General features: G+C 37.1%; 1 protein-coding gene across 1 annotated transcript in view; it reads left to right on the top strand.

Annotated features, from left to right (window-relative positions):
• Positions 1–20,512, top strand: part of LOC102108981 (dynein axonemal heavy chain 11) — a 75,298-nt gene extending 54,786 nt beyond the window's left edge. Inside the window, 13 exon segments of the mRNA XM_088054355.1 lie at positions 7,874–8,107; positions 9,466–9,588; positions 16,754–16,838; positions 16,840–16,960; positions 18,262–18,349; positions 18,351–18,417; positions 18,937–19,007; positions 19,009–19,072; positions 19,696–19,702; positions 19,705–19,812; positions 19,815–19,864; positions 20,307–20,376; positions 20,379–20,512. Coding sequence (XP_087910481.1) covers positions 7,874–8,107; positions 9,466–9,588; positions 16,754–16,838; positions 16,840–16,960; positions 18,262–18,349; positions 18,351–18,417; positions 18,937–19,007; positions 19,009–19,072; positions 19,696–19,702; positions 19,705–19,812; positions 19,815–19,864; positions 20,307–20,376; positions 20,379–20,512 — 1,222 coding nt within the window.
• Positions 20,513–20,808: the final 296 nt, after the last annotated feature.

Here is a 20,808-nt window from a genome sequence, read left to right as displayed (position 1 = left end):
TATAAGATGCATTTTCCCCTTTGCCAATAATTTTCTTATTTTAAATTTATAATAAATTTCCTGGTTGCACACCACCAATTCAAGCCTCAAACTTGACAGAAGAGATCCAAATCTCTGATCCTGCAAGAAAATGGTAAAAACCAGCTTTTGTAGAGTTATGCACAACTTGCTCCTGCTGCTGTTCTTTCATTAAACCCCACATAGGAAAATTTTGCCCTCGAGTGGAAGTCACTTAGCTCTGTATGTTACTCTAGAGAAAGAAATTGGTTTGAGGCAACTTGTTTTGAGGCCAGCATGCAGTGTGAGACCCTGAACGCAAAGCCAGGGATGTTGCTGCCTTCTGAGCAGAGTGCAGAGAAGTGTGGTTGAAGGTGCAGATCAGAATGCAGAAAATCTGCCCATGAGCAAATTACTGAATGTTTTTGTGTCTCCAGGCTCTGCATATTTGCTCATATGCAAAATGAAAATAATAATTCTGTCTTGCATTTTGTTTTTGTTTAAATTGTTAGTTAATGTACTTACGGTGTTCAAGGAGCTGTAGGATAAAACACAGAATTTAGCAAAACATTTCCTCTGAAGTTTTTGTCCCTCAAAGTTAAAGCTACTGCTTACAATTATTGTCATTAAAATATATTATTTGATATAAAAATAATGATACTTTTAAAAAACAAACAAAACCTCCAAACAACAAATCTTAGCTATGCTATTTACCCATCCCTTTCCTGCATAAGCTCACATCTTCACTGGAGAAAGCAGTTGGAGAAACAGTCCTATGTCAAGATGATGTAAACAGAATAAACAAAATTACTGGGCTAGCCAACAGGTTGGCTAAGTGACCCATCTAAAAAGATTTTGCATGAATGTTCATCTCAGTGTGAGTTTTTTAATTGTTGAAATTTTTTTTGTTGAACAGGAGGCTAGGCCTGAACACTTGAAGATCGTGTGGGGAAAATAGGTGGAGGGAGCACAGGGGAGGATGAAGGTGACAAGATGACAATTATTAGAAATCCTTTAACCTAAAAAACAAGAGCCAACCTAACAACCCCAAACCACAAATAAACTCTCAATAAAATGGCATGAAATAAAACGTGCTGCACCACAATTGTATTTCCTAAAAATCAAGTATTGCTGAGAAACTGATATTGGCAAGATTGCTAGAGAGAAATCTCAATAACGAAGTCACCACATTTATACATAACTGTGAACACATTGTGACAGCCTGGGCAGCCTCTGGTTAATGAGCAGAAAGACTGAATAATTCTCTAGGTCAGGATGGAGCCGCCCTGCATCTGCCCTTGTTGCACTTTAGATTGCAAATAAGTGGAAGGCACCCGTCAGATATTTGCTATTTGCTTTTGGTTTTTTACAGAAACTAATAATTTTTAAATAAGAATGAAATGTATTTATGTTAAAATTATATATATTTCAGTGTGATTATTAGCTTTATTTGCAGACAAACATCATTAAAGCTACCGCATGCCTACTTAACAGAACCATTGGAGTCAGCTACAGCATTGCTGAGCAGCCTCTCCTAGGTCTTTACAGAAATTTTCTGTCTCAATTCATCATCTGGAATTTTAGCAGCTCCTTTTTTGACAAATAAGTGTATATGACAGGAAATAGAAGGTACAAGAAATATTTACACTATGACATGAGCTCCCAAGGCAGTCTGAATAAATATTTTAAGTTGGATTTCTTAAAATCCCTGCGACCTTTCTGTCTAAGGTCAAAGTGTGGATACTTTTGTTTCTGCAAATATCTCAGCAGAGGCTAGCAATCAATATTAAATCAGTTTGGAAAAAAATATTGTATGAGCATAAAACTAATCAAAAAACCCCAATGCAATTAAAACAGAATATATATATATTTTCTCTAATTCTAAAATTACTATGCTAGAAATGTAAAATATGTAAATAATCTTTCCTCTGATAGAAAAGCAGTGAAGCTGATGTTACTATCTGCATATGAAAACTTTTGTTTGCCCCAAGACACCTGAGATGGTCCCTACTAGCCTGGCCTTGCAGCCCTCCAAAGCTTTTGGAATCTCTATGCAAGTCAGGAGCCTTAGCCCATAGTTGGTCTCCAGCTCTTGAAGATTTACACATAATTAAAGGAAGTTTATCTCCAAAATTTGAGGTTTTATTAGTGATCTTATTGTGTAAGTTAAGGGGGAAAATATTGGAAAGGATTAATTGAGAATGTCAAGTCTTTTCCTCTGAGAATAAATTCTTTTTGACTAGAACAGGAGACAGTTAACTTCTGAAAAGCATCAAGACTGATGATTTTGTCTATATAGCATTGACCTGGAAGCTCAGCCATTCAGACTAATAAATCAGGCAATTTATATTTAATCATTAACTAACTCCCGAGCTGAACAGCTGTTCAAAATTAGAAATGGGTCACCCCAGCCAGGATGACATTACAGGCAATCTATAATGCATTAGAATAAAATTATAGTGATTTTTAACTGTCTGGAAATTTATTACACTGCATGTTCCAACTCTTAAACCCTTGTTAGCCAATGTCACTAGTGATTTATGGTGCTTGGCTGGTATGGTAAAATTACTGAAGATTTAAATAGACAATCATTCTATGTTTAGCAAATCTTCAAATTTCAAAGCTATTTTGGAGAATGAGGTGGGTGCTCTTTATTGTTTATGACTTACCCATCAGTGACAAGAAGAGAGAATGGATAAATCAAAAAGCCCTCTTGTAAATGAAAGGATTTATTGTCTTGTTGCCCTCAGTTAATGATTTAAAGAAAAATCCAATGACTTCTCTAGGCAAAAATGGATGTCTAAAATGCTTCAAAGCAAAACTGCTACATTGCAAACGTTGCTGTTAGAAATTTTAACAGGAATGATCCTTTACTTGTCAGTCGTTGGGCATCTCTTATGGATGGAACTGGGGTTTAGGAGGCCTTCACACCCCAAATTCCTGTATTTATACTGTGAAACATAAACATGCTAGCTCTTTTAAGCAGCATACTTTTATTAAAGATACTTCTACTTTCTTAGTGGGTCTTCTATATTCCTCTTTCATAACAAAAGACTTTGAGTCTTCTGTTATCATTGAATTCAGTGTCTGTCATCCTAGGATTGAATGTTTACCTATTTCAGTAAGTAATTCTGATTTTTCTGGAAAATGTAAGTGGAAAATGCTTCATGAATATAAAATTTAACAATTATTTTATTGCTTTGGTCTTTTACACATACAAAATTATTTTTTTAAATGAGAGTCAGTTGTTATTTGAGATTGATTTTATAATCTGTGCAGCTTTCAAAAATGACCACATTTAAAAGTTTTCTTTTAAGCTCTTAAGCAGATGGCACCAGAAAAAAAAAAAACATTTAGTATCAAATTACATAGAGGATATTTTCCATTCAGAGATTTTTCATTGATTTAGATTACATCATGTAAAGGACTGGAAAAATATTATTTGCTTACTATCATTGCTCTGAAAAACAATTGTCTGTATGGCAGAGTGTAAATGGCTGTCCTTATAAGTAATTCTGAGGTGTTTTCCTTCTCTCATCCTGGTCTTTTCTCTGCTTCACTCACTGGAGAATGATTTCCTGGGGTTTCCCTAATGCAAGCAAACAAACTATGAAACTATTTTATCTGCAGCATTTCAAACTGTACAAAGAGGAAAGGTTATGACACTTTATTCCTATCTTACACCTAGATTTTTATCCATTTGAAGATGACTCTAACGAGTGATCACTTTTCACCTTCCTCTCTGTGCCAAAGTTATTTGAGCATGCATTTATGCATACGTTCATTCCTTTACTGGGAATTGTACACACAGAACAATCAAAGCATAATGTGCCAAAACTGCTAGTTTGGGGTTTATGCCATGTCACAAATCATGACTGAAAAGAGAGGATCCATATCTTAAGTGTTCATTATCTTTAAAGAAGATGCTTTAATTTTCTGAAATGTTTTAGTAACCAGCTTAAATTTCAGCTAGATGGTGTGCTGTCCTTAACACATAACTGGAATAAAATAACAGCTTTCCACATATCTGCTTGCAATAAATCATCAAGATCTGAGGCCACTCCTGACTATTCATTCTAAATATCCCAGGTTAAAAATGAGCTCTGCGAAAGAACAAGGGAAACCAGGACTCTCTGTAGGAAAAAAAACAGCAACAAAAAAATAATTCATAAAGTTGTTCTAGAGTTAAACTTTGACAGAATCATTGCAGCTGGAGGGAACCTTCTGAGATGTTCTAGTCCATCCTCATTGATCAAACAGGATTGGTTAGACCAGGTTGTCCAGGACCATGGATATTCCACAGCCTCTCTGGGCAGCCTGTATGTTTGGCCACCCTCATCTTTTCTCCTGTCAAAATTCCAAATCATTGCAGCTTTAGCTGAGTAAGATGTAAGGTAGTAGGTAAAAGAAGAAAGATAAATAAGTGCAAAAAACCTTGCAGGTCTTCACAGAATTTTGGGTTTGAAAGGACCCTGAAGAACCATCTAAGTTCTAAACCCCCTGCCACTGGCAGGGATACCAACTCTGCTGCCTTTCTCCTCCCCTTGGAAAAAAGCGTGAAAAAAAAATAGAGGTGACATCTTTATTGAGGTTGAAACAGCTTCTTCTTCTTCTTCTTTTGTCTTCTAATATTCTTGTTTCCTTAGATTTTCTGAATGTTGCTGGAAATGCTTGCACTGGCAGTAGGACACCAGATGCTGCCAATATTGAAGTGTGTCCACCATGCTGTATCTGATCTAGACAAAAGCACCAATTACTGAAAAAATCAGTAGACAGAACATTTGACAAAGTGTTCTGTCCTATTGTTTACAGCTTCAAAGGTTTCAAGTCACCGCCAGAAATTCTGGATTGTTTCCAGCCTTTGCAGTCTTTGGAAGCGTATCTCTTGTGGATGGAGTTCTTCTCCTGTTGTACTTTTGTGTGCTTCTGGTTAATAACACAGAGATTAAACATTCTGTCACTTCCATGGTGCTCAAGAGATAACATTTTCTAATTTTGCTTTGCAGTCCAAAAACCTGTTGGAGACAGTCCATTGAAAACCTCAAAGCACAGAAGAAAATTTTTATGTGGTAACATCTTATTGACAGCAGCATTTGTGTCTTGCTTTGGATCCTTCATAAAACAATATCACCAGGAGGCAAAGGGACTTTTCTGGATTCCTTCTCTAAAGGTACAAAAAGGTAAAATCTGAAATACAGATGTGTATAAACAAATATAACTCACTGAAGGTATTTGTTCTGCAGGCTATGTATATACATGCACTTACATATATATATATACACACAGTGTGTGTGCACACAGGCATGCTTTCCTCAGATTACAGGTATCTTTTGAGGGAAATGAAAAAGAGAGATGTACTCTGGCAGAAGAATATCCGTTCCCTTTCCAATTCTCAATGCCAAAGCCTGTTCTTTGTGACACCTTTGTAACAGCAAGTGCTGTAAAAATGATAGAACTGTACAGAGACCTATTCTGCTTAGCTTGTCAGCTCCAGGAAAAGCATGTAGTTATGATCATCCCCATTTTTCTGCACATAGAAGAAATCATGATAGTACTCACTAAATGCATAGAAGTTCCAATCCTTGCAGCTGTCTCTGCAAAACCTTCTCTCTCCTTACTTTTGAAGCTTTGGACCATTCTTTTCTTCCTTAGTGCAAATGCTCCTATGTGTTTCCTATTTCTTATGTATATTATATAATTATTAATGTCATTTATTCTCAAAAATATGTGAAATGGGCAGCACTTACCTCATTTTCAATCATAGATCTATGACACAGCAGGTGAGCTGGGTTATGAGGACCCTCTGGAAATACAGTTAAATCTAAATCTGAGTTTCCAAGGTCAGCACTCGGAGCTGTGGGGACATCTCATTGTAGACATTTGCTTTGTGCTAGAGTTTGACAGTCACTAATTTGTCTAGAGCTCTGCTTTACCTGGAACCTCTCCTGTCCTTTTCCACCAAAAACCTGCTTGCAGATCAAAATCCTTTCTCAGAAACTTCCTTCTACCTTGCAGCCTAGGTAGAAAAAATTGCCTCATATATTTTCAATAGTAGGACTGGAACTAAATGTCATTCTTAACTCTTTTAAGACTCTTCTGAACTGGATTGAACATTTTTATGAATAAAAATAAACCATACTGTGATGTTTTACTTTATAAGATGCTTTCACTGAGAAGCAGTGAGACAAAATACCTCATTTCAGTTTTGATTGTTTTCCTGCAAGTGAGGAAGAGTGGAAAATTAGAGACAAATACACTTGAAAAGTTATGTAAAATAGGTGTTTATTAATAGTCCTCTATAGAAGGAACAGCAAGTAGTTCTATGTCATTAAGTATCAGCTTTGTGCAGATACAGTGACAATAGACATACCTATATACTCTGATATTTTTCTGGCATTGTGTGAAAATTAATATTAGGAATCCTGATAATACCCCAGTGGTATTGTTTTTCACAAGGAAGTATTTCAGCTCATGGAAATTATTGTATTGGTTGTCTTACAGTCCAGAGATAAAACAAATTATGTTTTCAGTCGTTTGATATATTTAGATGAATGTGTTACACATGGGAGATAGATAAGTTGCTCGCTTGCAGAGGGGAGTGTATGCCTGCTGGGACCCTTGTGCTTGCATTTTCAGAGCATGCATCAAAAGTTAGGTTTATTTTGGGCTCAGAGATCAGAACCAAGAGTTAGGCAATTTAAGGTGGTATGTGTTCTGTAATACTATGGTAACTGTGCCACAGAAGCTGCACTAGGGGCATGGTGCCCTTCTTATTATTAACAATTTTGCAAATTTGGCTCAAATATATGTAATGCTTTTCATTATAAACAACTGTCAGGTATACATGGGGGTTGGTTTTTGGTTTCAGTGCACACTGTTAGAAGAATTGTCAGTCTAAAAGCCAGCAATGAGGACTAGACATGTCCAGGGAGAAGGAAAATTTTGATGGAAGAGTTTTTGAGATATTTCTGAATGGGGGACAAGATAATTCAGGCTTAATACTGATGATGCAGTGCTGTCCTTTATTTAAGGCTTTTGAATTCAATCCAAAAATCACTAATAAGGAAGCCTGGAATAACACCATGAAGGAACTGGTGGGGGTTTGCCCTTTGCTACAGTAAGGAAAAAAATTAATTCCATGCATCTGGTGTAGCTCTACTATGATGCTTCCACCAGCCCCTCTTGCTTGTTCCAAACAACCTATTTATTCACTCTCTCTTATTCTGTTGTGCTGCATTAGGCTTTTCTCCCTCCACCCCTACCTGTTTGCTGAGCACTGATTTCAGACATTCCACTCCATCTCCTTACCTGTGAGGGACCCAGCAAGCGTGGCTGTGAGCTGGCTGCTCTGACAGCCCCCCTTGGTGAAGGGACACTCACAGCACAGCTTGGCTGCAGTTGCTGCCCCACAGGGAGCCCCACTCCTGCCTCTGCCCCCAGAGATGGCCCCATTCTCTGGCTTTTGAGGGTGGCTGAGCTGTACTAATAAGATGCCATGGGAATCCTGCTTTCATAATTTTGTGGATAAATACTGATTTATGTTCCAGAAATAGGTGCTCAAGAGCATACATAAGCATTGAATTTGCAATATCAGACTACACTGAGATGTATAATATATGATGCATTTTTAACTTTATTGAACTATAAATATTTTTATGAAGTAAGTGCCTTAAGAGAAAACACTTTTAAAAAATCTGTTATAAATATGATAAACTGCTTCTCGTCACTTTCTTTTCATCTGAAACTCCACAGGGATCCTCCTTACTTTTCTGCCTTACTTTAATTTATATCCCCCCAGTTATCCTGTGCATTTCACTGAGTCATGTGGTGCCTCTTTGTAACGTTGCTGGCTGATTATATTGCGCTGTGATTCTAGGGCTCCTTTTCCTGTGGCGGAGGGCCTGGACCCAATTGCCACGTTGACAGATGATGCTCCGGCTGTGGCGTCGAGTAACGAGGGTGATAGGCTGTCAGCAGAAAATGCCACTATTCTAACAAACTGTGAGTGCTGACCTCTGATGATAGATCCCCAGCAACAGGGAATTAAATGGATAAAGAATAAATATGGAGCTGACCTTAAAGTGGTACATCTAGGACAGAAAGGACACGTGCTCGCTGAAGAATTGGCTTTCGCGTTTACTGCCTTCAAGCTCCCCTAATTTTCCTAAGGGTTTTTTTGGTTGAAATGCACTTACTTAAAGAATTGAAATATTACAACAGTTCTGCTCACTTATCCATAGCATTATTTTCCCTTTAAAATGGTGCTTGAAAAGACACCCTTCTTACGTTGTTTTCAAGTGATGAGGAGGAAATGGAGGTTGAGGTGCACTTCTTGTGAGGGTCAGATCACTTTTTCAACAGGTAAGGTGCAAAGCCCTAAACTCTACAGTTTAGTCAGCAGAACACAGCATTGTGCACCTCACATGCATGTGCAGCATTCAAGGCAAAAGCCAATATTGGGTCATTTCCTGGTAAACAACCATGTTTTTAATTCTTACTCTTATAACTGAATTATAGCTGATAGCACTAGCATGTAACTGATCTCTTCGCTTATTTTCTTATTTTTGCTTAGATTTAGGGAGATAATTCTCCATTTCAAAGGGCTTTCAGATTTTTTTACTAAATTCCAGATATAACACACAACTACACAAAAGAGTAAATGATCACAGTAATGCCTGATTTTTAAAATAGATCTTAATTATCTAGCCTGTCTGCTCATTTGAATCAGCTCTTTTCCCTCACCTGTCCCGGTCTTCTTTTCATTCTTTTTCCATCCCTCACAACTAATCATGATTTTCCATTCACACTCAGTAGTACCCTGCTCTGTGAAGCTATATTGTCTGATTACTTACTTACCTTTCCATTATTATCTACTCCTTTTACCATGCCCCTCGAAACAGAATTCTCCCAAGTAATTCAGATTCTAAGTGTTTATAATTTAAATGAGGAAATAACAAAAGCTGTAACACAAGAATAGACAGATAGATATAGATATAGATATAGATATAGATATAGATTAGCTATAGATTAGATATAGATATTGATTATATATATATAGATAGGTATAGATATAGATACAAATGATATATATAGGTATAGATAGATATAGATATATAGATAGATATAGATATAGATGATATGGATATATGCTCCCCCAACATTTCTATGTCAATTCCAATGTCCACAATGTGGGGCTGTACCCTCAGATTTGCTTATAAGAAAAGCCCCAGCTATATATATATACTTTTTTTTTTTAATATGACGACTAGCAAGAGCATAGGTAGAAAGATATTAAACTCAAAACTGTCAAACTCTTAAACACTGGGCAATTCTTTGTGAGCAGTTTTCCATGGTTTAACCATGTGCTTTTAGAAAAGCTTTGTTATTCATAGTATATAAAGGAAATCTTTCTATAACCAGCATTTATCTAATATTGGGGCAGGGGGGAATTTTATTTTTCAGGTAAAGTTTTCTGAAGACCATTGAAAGAGCTTTAGCTTTTGATGAGACCGTATTAATTGAAAACATGTGTGACTGTATTGATCCCATACTTGATCATCTGCTTGGAAGACATGCAGTTAAAAAGGGAAGGTGAGTATGCTTGAGTAATCAGAATTTTTCCATGACAACTGGATCTATATTGCTTTGATCGCTACATTTTACTTAGTGCTTCAACTCCTCATGTAACAAATGATTTCTTTTTAAAATGCAATGGCTAAAATCTGGAGATGAGTGGATTTTAAAATGTTAGTATCTGTATCATATTAGATAGCAAAATAATGTTCTCAGCTTCCAAATTGGACTCAAAATACTATATTGCTTGAGTGGAATGCCTTACTTTTTTACTTCAAAGAAAGGAGTAAAACAAGGAGCTGCATATATTATAATTCAGCTCAAAAGAAAGGAAATTTCCTTTCCATGCTAGGCACTGATAGCAAGGGGGAAGGCATTGGAAATTACAAGCTAGATTTGGATTTAACAATAAAGGGTTTTCCAGCTGCAATATCAGCTTAAGAAAACCATGCCTTCACTATGGTTTTTTGCCCACCTCTTAAATAATGAAGCAGCTTAAAAAGGAAAAACAAACAAACAAAAACCCAAACAAACAAACAAACAAAAACCCTGGAAAGTAAGACAAACTATGAAAAACTGATATGGCTGGACACAGGGCAGAAATAAGTCAGCCAGAGATGGGGACTGCTTACATTGATATTGCTGCCAACTTCCCATGCACCAAACCAGTCCAGCTGATCCTGGTTAGGAATTCATGGAGGCAGATGTCATGGAGGTGTTAATGCCCACTCTGTTTTCCCCTAAACCTGGTCTGCTAGCACCAAAACTCATTTTTCATGTGGGTGCTCCGAATACTCAAATTTGGGGCCCGTTCTGGGCGCTCCCTCCCAAGGGAAGGGCTGCAGCTCCACCCTGGAGCTCTGCACCATTCCAGTAGGAGACTCAAACTGGTGACACAAGGCTGACCTAATGAGTTTCTTCTGTTCTGACACAGCAGTGGCAGGAGTGGTAGATGGTACAAGGGAAGGTAACCTTATGTTCTGACCTTTTTGGAGTGATGTCTGTGAATCTCATCTTTGATTCCCATGCCCTCTTTCTCCTCTATATTTTGAAAAATTATCAAACTTTAAAAATACTATTAAAAATGTTTCTTAAGATCTTATTTAGATACTTTTTAGATACACATTTTCAGGATAATAATGGGGAAAAATAAAGAAGTTCGTACTTACTGCAAGAGACTTTCAGTCTGTAATGTCTCCCATAACTTTTCACAAAAAACATTGGATGAAATTGTTGAGTCCTCAATGCAGATGTCAGCTTAAAGAATAATGCTGATTTGTGGTTGCTCAAGAGTAAACTTATTAAGCCTCATTAAATATTTCATCTAATGAACTGAAATGCCACGTCAGTTTGTTTCTGCTCAAATGTAAATTTATTTTTAAGTCTGAATGTGTTCCTCCCTCCTATTCTTGTTTTCAAGCAACACATCAACAAGCTAGATTTTTCATGTTGGAGAATATGATGTTTAGATACCAGACATACTCCTGGGGCATTTCTGGATGGATCTCAAATGTTAGTCAAAGAGTGGTTAAAGTGCCTGCACAGCTTCACATTTTAGAAAGTGAAAATATGAAAGAAATTATAAATAAAGAAGATATCATTTTAGACAGGATACCAAATATTTTTTTTCCCTCCTTCCCTCCCTGTATTTCAGGCATTGGTGCCTGCTCAGTAAATCTAAGCAGTGAAAACCAGCTCAGATCTCCTTGTACACATGAAGCTCCTGGAAGATGCACTCTTGCCCTGTGCTGTGAGACCTTGAAATGATCCCACTTTGTTGCACCTTTCTATAGCTGCATTTGAAGTACTTCATAGTGAGAGCATACAGCTTGCTTTTCAGAATCCAGAGTGAAGAAACTTCGCTGAAAACTAGTATTATACTTCTCTAAAAGAGAGATCAGAATTTTCACAAGATAACAGACTTTTAAGGAATGGGAGGATGTGAAGGGATATGACACAACAGAAATAAGTTGAATTGAAAAGGACAAGGGTCACAGCAATATAGCTTTGAATTTATTTAGCAAAGGCTTCCACATAGAACAATGAAGCTGTGTATGTGGACACAAAAGCAAATATATGAAGCTGTTCAAAAATAGGCTCTTCTGCCCAATATTTTAGGCAGCATTATGTGAGGTGGCATTCTGTGCCCAACTGAAGGTGCACATGTCACCTTTGAGGGGCACATGTGTGTCTGTGTATAGAATTACATATATATATATATATATATATATATATATATATATATATATATATATATATATATATATATATAAATACGCCACTATATATATATACACCACTATATATATACCCACACAATATATACCCCATTTATTACCAAATAAGCAGAGTTTGCTTCATCCTTGATTAATTTCTGTTATTTTTTTTTATTTTGGTAGTTCTGTTGGGTACTTTGAATGTTTTTTTCCTAATAAAGAAAGACTAGAAAGACTGTTTGTGATAGATATGGTGCAGTCCAGCAGTTGAAGTTCATTAATAATTGGAATGTTGCAGAGTATGAAGTAATGAATACTAATTACTCCTTTCATGTCTGACAGCACCCCATGGACCAATACATCAGCCCAGACTTTAATTTGGTTCTAGTAATGGTTTCATCAATAGTACATTAATTCTGTGTTTGAAAAGATGTACAGTTGAACCTGACCCACACAGTAGATACCACTGTCATAAAATGGCCACATACTGACAACAACTGGATAATTACAAATAATTAAATCCACTGAGCTTCAGACAATCCTAATTTTAAGTAAAATATATCATATCAATCGACAGAAAGCATAGCAAGGGAGATTTATCAGCTTGTACTCTTTCCAAAGCAAATTTACTAGCCTGTTTATTAGAGAACTTGCTGATCTGTGAACCACTTCATAAAAGTACCTCTCCCCTTCCTTCTTTGCAAGGTGGCTCTTATGTTGCACTCCTGGATATTCTGCAACACCAGCTCTTGGTATTGATTCTGAATGAAGCCTGCAAAAGAAATTCTCAGCCTTAGAGAACTTCAAATGAATAAATTAATATTCTCCTCAAAACCAGGTCACAATAGGGTGAACTAAAGGTACTTTTTATCTCTGAAAAACAGACTTCATGCTGAAGTGCTTTAGTATATATTTAGAAGCCTAACAAATTTTGGGTGTTCAAATTTGGGTACATTTTTATTTTTAATTTTGGAATGGCAAAACTGCTCAGTTTTTTCTAACGCACTTTAGACTACGGCCTTATGTTCAAAATTGCTTTAAAATGCTAAGATTTTTTGTTAAAATATTTCAAGATATTTGCTTTGAGAAGGAGGAGAAAAGGAAAAAATATAAAATAATTTTAAGAAAATATCAGTTGTAGTACATACTATTCTGTATGTACACAAGAGAAAAAGTAAGCAAAATTTGGGTGCAACGCATTAGCACTGTGTGTAAAAATTATCCACTATGCAAATACTTGGATTTTTTTTTTGAGCAGTTAAACCAAGACACAAAAGTAAATAGGTACCAACTCTACATGGTGCTGGGTTTTGGCCTTCACCTGCTATAAAAGAAATTTGCTATTGAATAGATTTGATATGGATGGCCCTTAATATTTTAATTTTTACCTGTGTGTGTCCTATCCTGTTTCCCCAGCACCTCTCTTTTGGAAATCACTGGCTATGAGCATTAACTATAACAGATCAATGTTATTTTGGCTCATAGGAGAGAAGGCAGAGGAATAAATTGATTGTTCATAAGGCTCCTATTTGCATTTGCATGAGCTGTTACCCTTGCTGAACTCCTTTGCACAGTCACAAAAAGGCAGTCATGTCTCTTCAGCTGCAAGATTAGGTTATTAAGAGATTTTTTAAGACGTCTTGAAATTTGATTTATGTGCAAATGTAGCTTGTATGAACAAGTTTCCATTCTTATGAGGCATGACTATTATTCATGAAACAGCAAGAAAACTCACTCAGTTTCTCCACAGGGAGAAGCTTTCCTTGCCTTGAACGTCTCGTCAGCTGTGCAGCTTCAAGGCAGTGCTTTTCCCACTGAACTAGTTTGACCAACTTGCACAGTTTGCCTACTGAGATTGCCTAGTAACAGCTCCATTCTGTGCTTGTTTTCACCTGATTTATTCAACTTCATGCTCTACATTAGTTGTTGGGGTTTGCAAGTCTGTTCCAGAAGCTTTTAATTTTAAGCAGCAGGAGCTGAATGAAAGCTCCTCTGGAAAATATGTTTATCCCTCTTTCTTCCCACTGAAAAATATTGTTTCCTTTTACTTTCCTGCCCAAAAATTTATCACATATTTCATTCTTGCTGAGCTGATCCAAAACATCTCACTACAGGAATCTATCCTACCATTCTACCATTTAGAGTTATGGTGTGTTTTGGAGAACATCTGCCCTGAAAGGTACACTTTAATTTTGCGTTGCATGAAATTGTCTGATAAGGAAAGACGTCATGTAAACTCTCAAGTCATTGCATTATATGAAGTCATGTTCCTATACTCGAAATTCATGAGTTGCTGCCTTTGAAAGTCCTAGGCATTGTTACCTTAGGCAGAACATGCACAAGGGAATAGCAGGTCTTTGTGTCAATCAATCAAGTCTGACAGATCAGAAAAGATGTTACACACGTCCTGGTCTTCTCATAGCTGAGTGCTCATGTTACCTCCTAGAATTTATTTGGTTTTATATTTGCTTTGGCTAAAAATCATTTACACTCAAGGCATATACAGATTTTTAAAAAAATTTTAAATCCTTTTTGAACCCCTTAATCTACTTTATTTCAAAATCTATGAGAATTTCAACAGGAAAAAAAAAACCCAAAACTAGTGGGGAACAATCTCTTTTTAATTTACTTTGTTTTTTCTTAAATACCAGGGAGCTGGGACTCACATACAAGATGCTATGTCTGTTCCTGGGTAGAGTGGTGCATTAGTTCCATCCATTCTGCCTGCCTCAGCTGAGGGAATAGGACATTATGAAGAAAATATTGCCAAAAGTAGAACTTGTCTTTAGAAATTTCTTTGGTGACTGTTTTTTGATATTCATTCTGTCATGGACTTCTATTATTCATGCCTATTTTGCTGTATTTCTTCATAATCCAGAGCTAACCTCTAAACAGATATATTTTACTGAAAAAAATTAAGTTATCCTACTGGGTTCTCCACCTCTCTGTTTATCGTTGTTGCTTATACTCTTGAACCGTGCGAGAGCAATAACAGAACATTCCTTTTTCCCAAATCTGTAATTAACAGAAAACCTACAACAGCTGCAGTAATAAAACCCACAAAGTCATTATGTAGGTTTTGCCTTTCATAGGTGATAATCACAGAAATTGGTTATTTATTGCTTCTGTGAATTGAGAACTCCTAAAGGAAATATTTTAATCCAGAGCTCTAAAACTTGTTATATTACCTCATAGATGGTCTGAATCATAGTGTGGCTCCCTTAGCAAAGGTTTTTCTTCAGACAAAGCAAACTGAAGAACTTGTCTTTTGTCAGATCTTTGTTTCATCTCTGTGTGTGTGTCTTGAAAGCAAAGCAAGATTGCTTTCTCCATGTCAAACTCTACAGTTTTGTTCCCTCCAGCTGTAACCAGTTTTGAAGGCTGTGGAGAGACCATGTTGCAGGACTGGACAGTGAATTCATGTCCATTTGAGAGAGGCTGGATAATCTGAAGGATTATCTGAAGCAATTATACAAGCATAAACCTGGAAAACCCATCTCCATCAGTTTGCAAGACAGTATTATACAACATACATGTCTGATGCTGACTTTTGTAGAATTATGGGTTTCCCAGTGCTAGACATAGTAGGTTTCCTTAAAGAATTCACTTGGAGTATGTCATAAGCAGCTCTCATTTCTTCCTTCTCCCTGGTGAAATGCAGAAGGGTCTCAGCACACCATTTTGTTTAGGCTGTGTCTTATAGCTAAGGGCATGTCAGAAGCAGGAAAGGATCTTAGGAGAGGAAACCTATGTTCTGGCAATGTTCTGTGATAGCCTAGGAAGAAAGCAATGTTAAAATTCCTACAGAAAGTACTGGTTTTATTCATGTTCTGATGTGACTTTCATAAATCACATTTTACGTGTTTCATATCTATGTTAATGCAATCACTTTGAAAATTGAGTTAACAACTGTCAATTTGAATTTTATAAAAGAGTTTGTGTTCCATGTTACAACTGCCCTATTTGCCCTTTTTAAACAGAGTTTTATTACTAATATTTGAATCTCTTTTCTTGCCAGAGAACATTCAAAACCATTGTTGTACAGAAAATACTGGTTTTCTTCTCATGTGTGGCAAGTGAATCCTGGAAACTGACAGACTGTTCACTGGGCAAGTCAATGACAAATTTGTGTCTCTGGGTCACATCAGACCAGACACATGGCACACACTGTAGTCTACAAGTAACCTTTCAATTTTTTCTGGTGCTATGCCACAGCAGTAGGAAGGTGAACTTCATGTTGCCTCACTGCTGGGCTCCAAAATGGTAAATCAGCAGTAGCAGAGTGGCTGTATGGGATGGGCTTCACCCCTCACTGAAGACAAGGATCAGGAAATGACAGTTCTTCAGTAAGGGATTTCAGTAAATAAAAGGTGAACCTAGGATAACTAGTTCTTTCATCCAGCAAATAATTAATTTGGAACAAAAATTTTAGTAAATTACCTTTAAAAAACATTATTTTGGAACAAAAAATTTAGTAAATTACCTTAAAAAAATCATTATTTTTGTTGTTTCAGTTGCCAGCCAATCCCTGTCCTCTAGTCTATCCATTTGTTATAAATACATGTCCGTGCTTAGTTTTTTAGGCTACATATTTAAGGAAATGAGAGTAAAAACTAAGAACTATCTCACTGATATTTGTTTGAAAACTTTCCTAAGTTTCCAGTAAGTAATGATGATAGACATTTATCCCTAAGCCACACTTTTCAGTACAGCAGTGAATAATCTCCCTGTGTCTGCTGTATATGCAAATGAAACTGCAACAATTAATAAACGCTCTGTGTATTCTTCATATACTTTTGGTGTGTTCAATCATTTTGTTTCTTAAGTTGTAGGCACCTAAAGTTTGGCTTGTATGAATTTGCTATGCTGCTAAGATCATACAGTACCCATCGTCTGCAATCTGAGATACCTATGAGGTTTTAATTTAGTGAGAACCCCATTCTTGTGCGCATTTTATTCTTTCCCAGATGTACCAAGACTGAAGACAAAAAATGTGAATTCAACAAGAATTTTCATCTCATCCTTCACACTAATCTGGCTAACTCTCACTTGCAAGCCAGAACTGCCTGTTCAGACCACCTTCATTAATTTCACTGTCACCAGGGACAGGCTGGAAGACCAGCTGTTACCTGAGGTTGTTAATGCTGAAAGGCAAGACTCACAGAAAACATAAGGTAAGGACTATACTTTGATTTGGCTGTTGCTTGCTCTGAATATGCCTATGTGAATCCACTGTACTGTAATTGTTAATAGCCCATATTAGAAAGATTTTAAGAGTCTGGAAAGTGTATCAAGCTCTTTTACTGATTTGTTAAAATCTGTGCTCTCAAAGGGCTTGTCGTGACCTAAAGCTCTGCTAGAAATTAGATTTATTGTGATATTATTCCCACACTTCTTTCTACTGCTTGGTTTCCTCTGTGCATTGCATTTAATTTACAGTGCAGGATTAAAGCCCTCTGCAGTGCTTTGTGCTTCAGCCAGTAAGTGTAAATAAAATTCCATGCCAGTCTGTACAAGGACATAACTGCACTGTTAGGAGCTAGGACATTTGGTTAATAAATCACAATTTATTCCTGCAAGGATGCAGTTCTGTGGCTGCTGCAGTCATAACAATATATAGTATGAGGAGAAATGCTTTTATATGTGGTTATAGGAAGGACTTTGGGCAGACTAATCTATGAGATAAAATATGAAGAGAAAATACTTAGGGCTGGGGAATGAATAACAAGAATACCTTGTGTTTCTCTAGTGTGTCTTTTCAGTTATCTCATATAATTAACTAACTTCATTTGCAAAGGTTTGCTCCACCTGCTTGAGTTACTCCTGCTTCATGCAAGGGCAAACTGGGTGAGGGAGTTTAATTATCCCTTGAAGAGTGAAAGCCATATACATGGGAATGAGAACTGAAAACAGCTGTCCATTTACCTCTGCATCTGCACACTGTTCCACCTGGGACTGCATGCTTACAAGGCCTGTATCACCCAGGGTTTTGGTGTGAGTCAGAGGCTGACTGAGAGCTCCCCACAAGACCAGTCAAGCTCTTGCACTGTCAGAAGGTCAGTCCAGCAGAGCAGACTATGACAATGCTTTCCCACTCTGTTTGCTGCCAAAGTGAGGTTCTTCAGCCTTGTGCTATCCTCTGGTTTTCTCAGCTGCCACATAGATTACCACTTACCATCCCTGGCAAGATCACAGTCCTTTTGTGTAATCTCAGGAGGAAGGACACTAGAAGAGAGATAAAGTTCTAGTCCATGATGACCTAAACCTTCTCACTTTGGGTGTCCAGCACCTTAGATCTAGTATACAGGGACAGAAATTAAATCAACTGATGTAACTAAACAGAAAATATATCTCACAAATCCTATAAAACATTTTTCTTGCTGTGGTTGTTTAAACACAGTGTTTTTGTTTAAAACATTTAAAACATTTAAATTTAAACATTTGTTTAAAACATTTAAAATCCTCTGCTAGTCAGTCCTCAGCAAGAAACAGAACAGTTTCACCACTGAGCTCAGGCAGCTGGAGGATGACAGGCTGCTCAGCCTGTCAGCTGCCCAGGGCAGCTAGTGACAGTGAACTTGTAAAGAAAATCAAATCAGCAAAGTCAACTGCAGCAGAAATACAACACAAGGCAGTAACAATTGAACTGTTTCTAACAACTTAAAGTCTCTGTAAAACGTCTATTCTTATTATTCTATTATTATTATTATTATTTTAAGAGTAACATTTCTATGAGCTAGAACAGGAATAGTCAAATTGCTATCTTTCCAGAAAGGGCTGTCCTGTCCATTTTCACATTTTCATGTCTACAATAATGTAGTTGTCACATGTTTGATTTTTTTTTTTTAGGTGCTTGAATTAGTACTCATAAAATTAATGAATACCAACATGATATTTGAACAAAGGTATTAATATATGATTGCCATGTTTTCACAGGTAAACAGGCATATTTCTGCAGAGGACAGTTATTCCCTAATATTTGTCTAAGATAAGAAGCTTACTTACTTTAAATATTTGCTACTGTCTGAAATAATATCAGTTTTCTAGGGTATATCCATATTTTTTTTCTGTATGGATAGGAATATTTTGGTAAGTGTGCAGGATAATCATGACATATTAAAAAATAGACGGGACAACTGTCATCATTGAGATAGCTGAAGCCAAAGAAAATGAAGGTCAGGGTAACACGAAAAGAGAGCATTAGAGACTGACAGCCAGAAGAGCTCCTTTACCCTGGGAGTATCAGCCTGGGCAGTGTCAACCCCATCCACCAGTTTTCACTGAAGGTGAAAACGTCTCTTGCTGACTTTTTCTCCAAGTGCAGGAAACAGAATTCTGCCTCCAGCAGTGATGCCTGATCCATTAGTTGTTCCTTGTAGCAGATGTTTACACTGGCAGGGCTGCGTGTGTGAGGAAGGAGAACACGATGTGATCTCCTGCTGGTCTGGAACACTGTACATCCCCACGCCTCTCTTTGTTGGCTGCCTCCACTCTGACAGCGCTTTCTGACTGGGCTTGCAAAAGTTTACCTTCCTTCTGCTAAGCCATCCCACAGGGCCAGGAAGGAAGAGTTTGGAGGAATTCTGTATAAACAATTCCCCGTTGTAAATCTACCGAGTTATCTAATGCTGTGAGTAAGGGAGATCACCCACTGCAAAATTACCAGCTTGCTCGAGTGAGAGAGTCTCCATGCTGAGTTAAATAAGGAAGCAGAAGAGTATTGCTGTTTGTAGCCCTCAACCCTGGTTTGCTGAAAGTTTCCTCTAAAAGCCTCTTTTCAGCCTCTTGCATTTTACACTGATTAGGCCAGCTCTTTATAGGAGCCTACAGCATGAAACCAATTATTTTATGAGTAGTAAAGCAAAAAAAGCAAATGCAAATACGTAAAAATGATTGTACTGACTTTCAGGCCTTCAATTCGTCTTCCACAAAGCAATTAAACAGGTTGCAAAATCAGGGGATATTCTATGTTTTATCTCTAGCCTGAAAGAAGCTGTCACATATTCAACCTATCTTTTCACAAGCCAAGGATTTTTGAAAATTATAAACTCATTTTCCTGGTCCAAATGGCTTTTCAGGTGAGGAAAAATTTTCATATTGGTGATGATGACATTTACTGGATTTCTTGTTTCTTCTCTGGAAGGTGATGCCTGTGCCCAAACCCTGTGGTTGTGCAGTTTCTCACACAGGGTGACTGCTGCTTCATTATCAATAATAATTGCAGAAATTCCAGAGATGCTATCATGTAATTCTTTTAGTTTAAAATACTGCAATGGCTTCATGAAGCTAGGTTCAGGATAAACAGCATGACTTAGCTGCTTGCACTTGGATAATTAGTGTTGAAATTGATCTTGTATATAAGTAAGGAGTAAATAATACATATCCAAATTCAGGCTGTTCCTTTCCTTTTAATTTTAGTGACTGTGTACCCTGGAAAAAGTCAGGACTCAGGTGTCATGGGAGGCAGAGGTATCTCTGAAGCAAGTCTGTTGACCTTTTTCAATTTTGTGTGCTGTCAAGGTTCTTCCAAGCAGTAAAGAGATAGAACTCCTTGAACTGGATTTCCTTTTTCAGTTCAGAGTTGAACATGAAAGAGTCCAGTTGACTTTTTAACTACTCAGCCATGGAGTATCATTAGAGTAGTTTGGGAAAACAGCTTTTCAGTTCTAGATCTTTTCTTGTCATTATTTCCAGACACAGTGCCTCAACTAGACAATTTCCCATAAAGTCATACATTCTGCCATGGTTATTTTAATAGAACTAGTGATGTTTTCAAAGTGGAGTTTTCTTCACTATTTGAGTGCCTTTTTCCTTAGACAGAACATTCTGACTGTATCTTGTGAAGAAGTTACGTTTTACCATAAGTTGTCCACTCCCCTAAGAACAGAGTTTAACTCCATGCCACCCCTTAGTGCAGTAAATGTCCCATACAGGGTTTCCAGTTTGTCATATCTAGATGTTTAACAGTGAGCAGACAATGGCAATACCAACCAAAGTAACTCCTTATCAATAATACAATTAT

Source organism: Pseudopodoces humilis, chromosome 1 (assembly GCF_049639895.1).
Source record: "Pseudopodoces humilis isolate 2021_Gansu_Grassland_sample_001 chromosome 1, ASM4963989v1, whole genome shotgun sequence".
Classification (NCBI taxonomy): Eukaryota; Metazoa; Chordata; class Aves; order Passeriformes; family Paridae; genus Pseudopodoces; species Pseudopodoces humilis.
The sequence above is the reverse complement of the archived record's forward strand: the minus strand, read 5'-3'. Positions and strand labels throughout refer to the sequence as shown.